Raw genomic sequence first — 11,016 nt, 5'->3', positions numbered from 1 at the left:
AGGGCGCACACTGAGCATGGAGGGCAGGAAGAGAACAGACCTCACGGGCTCTGGATGGAAGGACTCGCCACAGCCTGGGGCTATCCTAGTGAGAGTGGCATCTCTAGGGGGACCTGCAGTTTACAGGAGGCGCGAGGACAGGATGTGTTGGGGACGCGCAGGGAAAAAACAAGGAGCGGCAGGCCTGGGGCTGCATTCGGATTCCGACGCAAACAGCATGGACTCCTGGGAGCCTCACGTCTGAACGCTGATCGCTGCTCAGGAATCGCTTTTAGGGGTGAGCTGACACAGGCTATTTCACAGCGGTCCCCGGGGCACACTGCGGGCGCGGCCCTGAACCCGCCGGAGCTGGGGGCGCGGGGCGGGGCTGGAGGAGACCAGCGAGGGTCGAGGGCCGGACGGCCCCGCGAGCTACGCGAGACCAGGGACCAGGGAAAAACGCCCCAGTTCCCGCGGGCTGAGCCGCAGCACTGCCCGGTGACTGCGCAGGCGCGGCCCCTCCCACCGCCGCTCTTGCGAAGGCGAAACACCGTGGCTGCGCAGGCGCGGCTCCTTCCACCGGCACTCGCTGGGTGAATAGAGTGACTGCGCAGGCGCCACTGAGCGGGTTCCCGCGCGGGTCTCCTCCGCGTTGTGACCCTCTGACCCCGCTGTCCCGGCGCGGCCATGGCGGCTGTCAGGGCCCTGCTGGCACCCCGGCTGGTGGCGGCGGCCTCTACGTTCGCGCCGGTCCCCGGTCTACGGCCGCTGCTGCTCACTGGGCCAGCGCCCGCCCCGCGCGCGGCCTTCCACGGCTCCGCGCCGCGGCCGGGGGCCAAGGTCGCGCTGGTGAGTGCGCGCCCGTGGGGACGTGGGCAGGCCGCCGAGGTCGGGCTCCCCCCATCCCGTTCCCGAGCTGAAACACCCTCTCCCCGCCCCCCTCCCCACGTGGGTCACCCCCACCGCGTGGACTCCCTTGACCCGCGCTCCCCCGCAGGTGCTGTCCGGGTGCGGAGTCTACGACGGCACGGAGCTCCACGAGGCCTCGGCGTAAGCCCCCTGGACAGTGACCTGGGGCAGGGGTTGTCTTCTCCCCAGAAACTTTTGTCCCATTAAGGCAGGAGTGATTTGTCCCATCGGAGAAACCTTTGTCCCATTAAGGCAGGAGTGATTGACAAGACATAGGGAGGCACAGGAAGGAAGTTCTAAATTACAGCTATAAAATACGAGACACAAAATAAACTGCTTCAGAGTCACCTGTGACATCCTTCTAGTGGTTTGAACACCCACGTGTTACATTGGGATCAGGTGCCTGAGTTTTGGAGCTGTTTACTCCCTCTATCAGCCGGGTTTCCATCCGCGCAGCACCCTTGCAGCATTCCTGGCTGTAGACTGTCCCTCGGGTAAACCTGTCAGTTGTTACTGAGTTAGCCTGTGGCTGTTGGCTGTGCGTGGCCTCAGAGCCCTTCCATCCCCGGGTTGCCAGCGTGTGCTGATATTGGCGCTAGACAAGGAGTGGAATTTAAGAGTGTGTGGGGGTGGGTGGCAGAGGGCCAGGAGAGTTTCCTAGTGGGGGAACTAGAGAGTGAAGGCAGGAGTAGCGGGGCACAGTTTGAAACCTCCCAGCATGGAGTGCCCAGGAAGTTGCAAGAGCAGCAGAGCCCGAATGAGTACCAGGGCAGTCCCGGCTCTGCTGGGTCATGCGTCCTCCAAAAGGGGCACAGTGACAGCACCGAGTCTGGGACTGATTGGTGAGTTGCCGCATGCCTGGCACAGAGCAGCCCTCTGGGAGACCGGCATGTCTCCGTATCTCCCACCTCCATGACAGCAAAGTTGGGGGATACCTGGAATTAAACTTACTATCATGACTCAAAACCCTCCTCAGACTTTGAGACCCACATCAATTGGCCTGTGGGAGGACGACACCCCACAGCAGCCTGGGAACCCAAACACCCAGACTGTGACACCAGCCCAGGTCACCCCGCCCCCTGCACCTCGGTTTGTAAAGGGAACATGGAGACTGGCTTGTAGTGCAGGCTAGTTCAGTGACAATGAATTCAAATCGTGGGTGTTTGGGTCTTAAGCAAGCCAGCCACAGCTTTTTGCAAAGCAAGTGGGATATTAACGACACAAGGAATTTATATCTGGCATTCAGCCAAAATCCTGCCTTTAAAAACACGTTGACAGGTGAAGCTGGGTTGGGCCTGTCTCAAAGCCTGGTGTGATTTCCTCCCTTGCAGGGTGCTGGTGCACCTGAGCCGTGGCGGGGCTGAGGTCCAGATCTTCGCTCCTAACATCCCTCAGATGCACGTGATTGACCACACCAAGGGGCAGCCTTCTGAGAGCGAGACCAGGTGTGGGTCCTGCCCCTCTCGTCCTTGACTGTGAGCTTCCTGAGAACCTGCACTCGTAGCTCTTTCAGCCCGGTCAGGGCCAAACCTGTTCAAATGAGCATCCTTCCTCACGTTACTGTCCATATTCACTTCCATTCCTCACCAAAACAAATTACTGCAGAGTGAGCTCCATACTTTGTTCTGACCAAAGGGATGCGCCTCAGTTTGTCTGCAGCCTCACTGCCTGCCTGGGCCCACATGTCTTTGAGTAGCTCCCAGAAGTGTTTCTGTTCCTGCGGCCCCGGGTGCTTGAGATCTTCTCTCCTCCTGTCCTGCCGAGACCACAGAGAATGGCCCCTGGAGGCCGTGGTTCCCAACACCTTTCAGCTGGGGTCAGACAGTGCGAGATGGGCCAGGGGAAGAAACTGCAGCTGTCTGCTGGGGGCTGGGGGCTGGGTCCTCGTCAGGACCCTGGCTTAGGGTGGCAGTGGCTCCCACTGTGGTTGCTGCACTCACCCGGCGCAGGAGCTTCCTAACTTGCCCACCACCGCCCTGTCCATCAGTTCCACATAAATGCTGTGTGCTTCAGACACTTGGGGTCTGCCTTCCTGGTGGCCCCTGACTGATGCAGGAGGCTCCAGATGACCCGGGTGGGTTGTAAAGTGCTGATCTGAAGGGTCCTGCAGACGTTTACGTCCCTGTAGCTTTAATTGCCTTTTCTGCCTATTGACATGAAATTCACGTGCGAGCATACTCCCTGGGGCTGAGAAAACACGGCCTCTTGTCTTGTGGGCTCCTGCCTGCCATTCTCCCATCTGTGCTGAACCTTTTCTTGGCTTCGTGCTCTTTCCCAGGAATGTTCTGGCTGAGTCAGCAAGGATCGCCCGTGGCAAGATCACTGACCTGGCCCAGCTAAGTGCAGCCAACCATGATGCTGCCATCTTTCCTGGGGGCTTTGGAGCTGCCAAGAACCTGTGAGTGTTTGAGCTTGGGGCCTTGTGCTTTTTACCTGGAGCAGTAGCTGGGGACCAGGTGGCGACATGAGCCGCTGCTGAGGTCTCGGGTCCAAACGATGCAAGTAGCTGCTCTGACAGGGAACCAATGCAGAAGGGGGCTTAGGTCACATTTTGGCAAGACTTGAATTTCCCTCTACCTGCTCCTTTCCGAGCCCTCCTGGCACCTGGCCCTGTTGTGGGTGTGACTTCTCTGACCTAACCTCTGTGCCAGTGTGTCTCCTCACAGCAAACCAGTGTCTTCCTGCAGGCGCCCACGCTCCTGTGGGCCGTGGGGCTCAGAAAAGTGTGTGGTTTTTTTCCAGTCACGTGACCGTCCTGACCGGAACCCTTGGGTCTTTGCCACGGCAGCTGGCTGGGAGCCTGGGAGGCCGTCACTGTGACGTCCTTTGGGTTTCAGGTCCTCTTTCTCTCATTCCTTGTCTCTGAGTTTCATGGAAATTGTCTGCACTGGCCTCACTGTCTCAGGACCTGTCTCCTGTGGTGGGCAGAGGGGTTCACGTCACAGCTGAGTGAACACGCAGTGTAGTATGTGTGACACCCTGACTATGCATTTGATGGAAACACAGCAGATCAGCAAATCGGCCCCGAATGGAGCATTTTTCTGTGTCACTCGCAAGAACGTTCCTTCCCAGGCCTGGGGTCTGTGGTGACAAACGGCCTTCCCGCTGACTAGGCCATTCCTGGGGCTCTGCAGCTTCCTTGCTCCCCACCCTCTGCTGACGGCGCCTGCCCGTGCAGCGCTCCAGGAATCACCACTTCCTCTTGTTGCTCTCCTCATCCCCTTAGCTCTCGGACTGAGTGGGTGCTGCTCTCCCGCAGCCCTTCCAGGCCCACCCCTTTCGGGTCCTCGCCGTGCTGTTCATACCTTTTGCAGGTGTCTACCTAGGCGCTCCCTCCTAGGTGCTCCCTCCTATGTGACTTTTCTGGGTGCTGTCGGGCCTGGCCTGATCGCTGGGCCCAGTGGTCCTTTGTGTACTCCTTCATGGAGTCTCCGCCTCCCTCCTGCACCCCTTCCCATTCTCCCCATGAATTGCATTCACATGTTGCCTCTCTGCCATCATGTTCGGACTGCAAACCTCCCCCTACATTTCCAGCTGCCTGCCCCAGAGTCCTGTTGGAACATCTTGCTGATCTTTAGAGCTGACTCCTTCACCTGCACTCACCTGTCATCAGAATCGGCGAGCGGGGGGATGGGGCAGGGGAGGCTTCAGGCCTCAGCCAGGGTCCCTGCTCATTATCCCCCATCACCCTGTTTGAACAGTTGACCCCCATGCTGGCTCTGTCCATCTGGGCGTCCTGCACCCAGAAGTGATGGGCAGAGGTGGTTATGTTCCCTAAAGTCTGACTCTGCTCAAGGCCACTCTATATGCTGATGCCTCCAGATCCAGCCCCAAGAAGGCTGCTTTTCTGCCCAGAGCCCTGCCCCTGCCTCACACCCACTCTCTGTCCCCAAAACCAGCCATTGATGTGACTTCCCCATGTCACCATCTTCACAAGCTTCCTGGTAGGAGATGGCAGAGAACTGTCTGGATCAGCAAGGCTTTTCACTTGCGACAGGACCGGGATTTCTTTCTCAGAAATATAAGCTGGCTTCACAAACCGCTGGTCTTCCCTCTGACCGTTAGCACCACCCCTGGGGCGTGTCCCCAGCATGGCTGACTGACACCATGCCTGGTTGGCTTAGGAGCTCAGACAGGAGGTGCACTGGGTTCTTGGTGTGTCTGTGTCTCGGTATTAAAGGGTGTGGGGCACCCTGGGCCAGCATGCACTTCTGGTCGCTGGCCCCATTCTTTCCTGCCTTCCCAGAAGAAAGGCCCGCTCCTACATCAGTGGTTTCCTACCAGGTGGCTGCTGTGGTCATTTGGGTCCAGCACATGGCAGCAGGCGAGGTCAGTGGTGACAGAGTCACCTGGTTCCTCATGGTGGGACCTGGCACTGTTACTAGCTTTTGTGTGTATTTCCCGAGATATTCACACCAGACGGTAGCCTCCTAATAGTGTGGCTTGTTGGTCCGTTAATAGTCTAACAGCTGCAAACACATCCCACTGAGTGGATGACCCGCCTTCGGTAGGTGCTCATGATGTACAGTCCTCTTTTCTCCTAATAGCGTTTTGGCGGTGCAGTTGACATGCATATTTTAAATGATGCATTTTGACATGTCAGGAGAGTGACCACCCGTCAGTCCTTTGTGCCAACGCCATGCAGGTGTCTAGGATGTAGGAGTGGGACCCACAGACAGAACACGGGGAAGCCCAGCATGTGGCTCTTGGCAAAGAGGGTGCACTTTGAAATTTGACGGGTCTCTCCCAGTTGCCTTCCATAGAGATGGTACAGGCAGGGCATACCCACCACCTGGGAGGGCAGACTATTCCAGACCCTGAGCCACTCTTGCTCTGGAGAAAAAGATGGTGTCTTGTTTAATTTGCATTCCTCTTCCTTGTCAGTCAAGTGGAGCACCTGTCACTGCTTTAGGCCAGTGCACAACCTGCTGTCTCTTGGTTTCCCAGCAGACCTCTGAGGACCAGGTGGTGTGGCTCGCAGTCCGAGGCTTCACCTAGCTCTGGGTCTGCTTTTCCCACCTCACCTCTGCTGCCCCACCTCCCTCCTCCCGCTTTCCATGCTGTTTTCTCTTTGAAAAACAAAACAAAACAAAAACATACAGTGATATGAGAAGTCACATATTGTGTACATGTGCACACTCACAGGCTAATCATTTCCCTTGCTGAGGAATCCATGGAACCACACGTCAGATCTCAGTGTGGCAAATAGCCAGGGGCTCTGAGATGTAAGGCAGCCTGTTCTCACTGTAGGAGCACATTCGCCGTGGACGGGAAAGACTGCAAAGTCAACAAAGATGTGGAGCGCGTCCTGAAAGACTTCCACAAGGCGGGGAAGCCCATCGGGTAGGTTCTGCTGGCCCAGGAGCAGGCCTGGGGGCAGGTGGGCCTCTGGTGACGGGCAGTGGTGGGGAGGGCAGGGGGCTGGGGCCCGGGGCTCGGGGCTCGGGGCTCGTAAACTGGCAACTTGGAGCTGCCACTCTGAGCTGTGTGGTCTTGAAAACTCGGCCCCTTTCCTCCTTTTAACTGCGGGATTTCACAGGTGCCTTCCAGCTCTGAAAATTCTGTAGTCTTGTGGTTACATTAGTTTCTCCTGATGACTTAACAGGAAGGAGAGGGGGTGATTGTCAGGTTCCATAATGTTCCCCAGTCAGTCCTTCCCTGACCACCATCCTTTCCCAGCACCCCTGCCCCTTGCCTGGCCTCCATCCGCCCTCCTGTCCTTGCTCAGATAGTTAGCCCTTGTCTTCCGCTCTTCGCTACTGCTGTACGCACTGTTCCTGCCACCATGTCATTCTTGACTGCCCTCTCTTGTGGAGCCTGGATCCTGAGGCTGGCCGCACACTAGAGTCCCCTTGCTTCTCTGCACCCCCAAACTCATCGGCACAACCATTGCTCATGTCACAGCCCCTGGTCCTTGGTCCTGACAGACAGGTGAGGCTGGCCATACCTGCAACCAGGAGGGGCTCAGAAACGTGTGATGGCGACCCTGTTATAAGACCTGATTTCATCAGACTTTCGTGTCCACAAGTGTCCCAGTGGCTGCTTCTCACTCCTACTACGTGGTTTGTCCACGTCAGTGAGCCGGAGCGCGAACGTCTCCCGTCTTTAGAGTCAGTCGCTGGGAGAAGGTTTGTCCATGTCAGTGAGCCGGAGCGCGAACGTCTCCCGTCTTTAGAGTCAGTCGCTGGGAGAAGGCTTGGCAGGAGCACAGCGCGCACACTAGGAACAAATTTGCGGGATGCAAACTTGAGGCCGCTCCTGGCTCCCATGGGTGCTGCTTGCTACCGTGTCACTGGCGAACCGAAAAAGAGCAGCTTGTGTTAGACCCCTTCATCCCAGGGGGAGACAGAGGCTGCTGAGGACAGTCCCCGCTGACAGCGTCTCACAGACTTCAGTCACGTACAGAGCTGGCCCAGCGGCCGTCCTGGAGCCCTGCAGCACCACCAGTGCCAGCCGAGGGTCCGAGCCTGGGAGTGGGCTGCGCATGTGCCTCCTGCCCGCCTAGACTGCACCTGTGGAGCGGCCCGATGCCATCCACGCTGTGTGTCTCCCCTCAGAGCTGCAGAGGCTCTGCCTCCCTGACCCTGTTCTCCTTCGCCTTTCAGCTTGTGCTGCATCGCTCCTGTCCTCGCGGCCAAAGTGCTCCCTGGCGTCGAGGTCACCGTGGGCCACGAGCAGGAGGAAGGCGGCAAGTGGCCGTATGCCGGGACCGCGGAGGCCATCAAAGCCATGGGTGCCAAGCACTGTGTGAAGGGAGTGACCATATCCTTTCCTGCAGCTGGGACCCATGTGGCAAGGGGTCTCCCCTTCTGTGGCTGGGCAAGCGATGTCTCCAACCAGGAACTGCACCGAGTGCCGTGGGCGTAGAGAGCCTCAGGCAAAGGCGGGTCACGCCCCGGGTCTGGACCTGGACCTGGGAATGTCCTGGAGATGACCACGTCACCTCTGGGCGCCTGCCTGTGCTGAAGGTGGCTGTCATCCTCAGTGTCTTTATGAGCAGTTAGTTTCAGGTTTCCCTGTGCCCCCCTCCCCCGGCGCAGAGCAGCCAGCGGACCCGTGGCCGGTGGGAAGGAGCCGGGCTGGCCCGGGGTTTTGTGTAGGTCCAGGGCAGATGGGGCGAGGCCAGTTCTGTCACCTCCGGGGTCTGCGTGAGCTGGGGTGGGGAGGCGGGTCCCAGGTGGAACTGGCCTCTGCTCTGCTGTTGCTGGCACGCAGGTGAGCTCTCTTAGTTTTCTTGATCTGAAAAGCAGAGGTGCTGCTGCTGCCTTCAAGGTTGTGGGTGCCGTGTGGGTACCGAGGGGCACGCTGCTGTACAGCTTCCTGAGGCCGACACGGTTCGCTGAGGTGCAAGCTGCTCTCTTTCTCTTGGGAGCGTGCTGGTCACGTTCTGCCAGCAGATTCCTCCGGGAAGAATCCCACCCCATCCCCACCCCCGTCACCTTGGGAAGGACGGGATGCTTGTTCTGAGGGCAGCTGGGAGCAGTGGCCAGTACGTGCTTTGTGCCTAAAACTTGCCCTCATCCTTGCTGGGCGGTGTTTTCCCTAACTTCTGTGCACGAAGCTCACGTGGACCAGAAAAACAAGGTGGTCACAACCCCAGCCTTCATGTGTGAGACGGCGCTCCACCACATCCATGACGGGATCGGGGCCATGGTGACGAAGGTGCTAGAGCTCGCCAGGAAGTGAGCTCCGGGCTCTGGCTTCGCCTCATCCACCAGGCGGAGCTGGCGGCCTATTGTGCTGTCCAGCTTGGAATATGACACACTTGGGGTCAGATAATTGGTGTGAGAGTCGTCATCAGCTCTGCTCAGCTCACCTTCCTTCCAAGAGACGAGGGAGGCAGAGCCCGCGCCCTGGAGCGGGGGCTGGAGTCCCCTGCCTGTAGGATGGAGTGGCGACTGGACTCCTGGTGCATCCCGGAAATGACAGTCCGCTTTCTCAGGAAGCCAGTCAGGTAGAGGTATAACCTCAGGTTTGCCTAGCTTCAGAATACTTAGTGTTTGGAAGGAAAAAAATAATTTTAAGTTTATAAATGTAATCAGAAAACTTGAAACATGGTTACTGACAATTAAAGATTTTCTAATCTGGAGTAAATATGTACTCATTAAAATGTTATTGGGATTTCTGTAGCAGGCAGCCACATGTCGGGTCTTCTGAAATGGGCAAATGAAAAATGCAAATGAGGTTTCTTAATTAGTCTCAGTTCTCTTAAATTTCAGGAAGAAATTGCAGTCCTCAGCCTGGGTGGTGGGCCTGCTGGGTAGTGACTGTCAGGTGGTCCCAGGCACGAGCAGCAGCTGACACAGGATGTATCCAGAAGGCACAGTAAATTCTGTTGTGTTCCCCTTGCGAGTGTGGTTTCTGTTACGGGGAGAGGGCTTTCGGGGTGACCACCCAAGTGTGGAGCACCTTCCCCTTTCGGTCTGTCTTCTGTGCCCCTTGGGGGCACTCTGGACACACGGATGCCACAGTGTGTGTGCTTTGTTTGGTTTTGGGAAAGCTCTTGGGTGGAAGCAGCTGGATTGTTTCATTTGGTCCATTTCACACTGCACTGTGTCGGAGGCGGCCTGGGAACAGGTGCAGAGACAGGGCCTGCCACTCCGCTCCTCCCCGACCCCTGCCAGGGAGGGTGAGATGATGGACGCCCCTCTGCTGGTTTTCCGGGGTGTGATTCCTGGCACCACGCTCGCCCAGGCCCTCTGGCTCACCTGCATCTGTTTCAGGCCCTGACATTGCAGTCCTTTCTCCACGGGAACCCCATTGTTTGGCGGCCAGCTTTTTTCCCACTGAAGCTGGGCCCGTGGGCAAGAGCCCCCTTGGTGCACCTGCCAGCACCAGCCATGAGGGCCAGGCCTGTCCTTGCTTGTGCAGCTAAAGGGAACCTCGCAGGGCCCATTGGAGGGAGGTAACAGGTTAAAGTCTCCTACCTAAGAAAGTTGTTGATTGAAACACTGCTCGTGTGTGCGTGCATCTGGCAGAACGCGCAGATCTCAAGCATGCGCCTTGGTGAGTTCTCACAGTGAATGCACTCTGGAACCTCCACTCGGACCCAGAGTCCACATCCCCAGACCTGAGCCCACAGGTGCCAGTGCGTCTCGGCTCGAGCACAGGGGAGCCTCGGCTGTGTGGCTTCCCCTGTGGAAGAAGCTCCAAACGGGTTTTTCCACTGGGGTGTTGCTCACGTTTTGCGCCTCCACCAACGTCTCATCGTGTTCCCTGCACTTTCAAGGGCAGCTGCCAGGCTGTTGGGCAGAGCAGGGATGCTGTACAGCTTTAGTGGGAATGTCAGCAGCGCTCCTGCGTATCCATGCTGTGTGCCACCAGCACGCGTGTCCTGCTCTCCCGCCTGCTGGGTGTGGTTGGCCGTCGGTCTCATTCCAGCACCCTGGTAGGTGGATGGTGTCTCCCTGATGTCCACTGCGGCTGATTGCCTTTTATATATTTTTCAGCCTTTTGGCAATCCTCTTTTGTGAAGGACCTGTCCGCCTCCCGTGGTTTTCTGTCTTATCATTGGGGTTACGTACGTGTTCCGGCTACAAGGCCTTGGTCAGTTAAGTGGGTCACCCATATTTTTCCCCACTGTCTTCGTTCTCAAGGGCGTCTTGGTGAGCAGATATTCCTCGTTTTTTAAAAATATTTTTTCATTGATTTCAGAGAAGGGAGGGAGAGGGAGAGAGAGATTGAAATAACAATGATGAGAGAGAATCATTGATTGGCTGCCTCCTGCACGCCCCCTACTGGGGATCAAGCCCACAGCCTAGGCATGTGCCCTTGACCAGAATCGAACCTGGGACCCTTCAGTCCATAGGCCGACGTTCTAGCCAAATGGCTAGGGCAGTCCTCATTTTTATGTGGCCCATTGATCACCCTTCACTTGTGTTTCTCTGTTATTCCTCTCCACCGCCCATCAAGAAGGCATTTTCCTGTGTTGTCTGTTATTTGACCTTCATTCAGATCAGTGGTTCATCTAGAATCAAAGTTTGTGACTCCATCTGCTCTGCAGTGTGGTTTGTCGGAATAGAGACCTGGGCGGGGGCAGTACCCCCCCCCCCCACACACACACACACCTCTACCCACTCCAGGCTCACCCCCAGGGCTTGGCAATCAGAGGTGCTGTGGACAGAGTTC

The 11,016-nt window shown here is 57.3% G+C and overlaps 1 protein-coding gene across 1 annotated transcript; it reads left to right on the top strand.

Annotated features, from left to right (window-relative positions):
• The first annotated feature begins 273 nt into the window (after nt 1–273).
• GATD3 (glutamine amidotransferase class 1 domain containing 3) lies at nt 274–9,232 on the top strand. Its single transcript, XM_080655001.1, has 7 exons — nt 274–828; nt 977–1,029; nt 2,220–2,333; nt 3,167–3,286; nt 6,139–6,231; nt 7,494–7,650; nt 8,446–9,232. Exons 1-7 carry the CDS (start codon nt 667–669, stop codon nt 8,572–8,574), a joined length of 828 nt encoding a protein of 275 aa, XP_080511127.1. The 5' UTR covers nt 274–666; the 3' UTR covers nt 8,575–9,232.
• The last annotated feature ends 1,784 nt before the right edge of the window (nt 9,233–11,016 follow it).

This window comes from Plecotus auritus (assembly GCF_963455305.1).
Source record: "Plecotus auritus genome assembly, chromosome: 2".
NCBI classification, from domain to species: domain Eukaryota; kingdom Metazoa; phylum Chordata; class Mammalia; order Chiroptera; family Vespertilionidae; genus Plecotus; species Plecotus auritus.
Note: the sequence above shows the minus strand (reverse complement) of the source record. Positions and strands in the feature narration are given on the sequence as shown.

What these genes read in the sequence shown, in the direction of transcription:
- GATD3 (XM_080655001.1), top strand. Translation starts at nt 667, where the DNA reads ATGGCGGCTGTCAGGGCCCTGCTGGCACCCCGGCTGGTGGCGGCGGCC. An exon ending in CGGGGGCCAAGGTCGCGCTG is followed by an intron (nt 829 to 976) that starts GTGAGTGCGCGC and finishes GCTCCCCCGCAG; the next exon opens with GTGCTGTCCGGGTGCGGAGT. An exon ending in GAGCTCCACGAGGCCTCGGC is followed by an intron (nt 1,030 to 2,219) that starts GTAAGCCCCCTG and finishes CCTCCCTTGCAG; the next exon opens with GGTGCTGGTGCACCTGAGCC.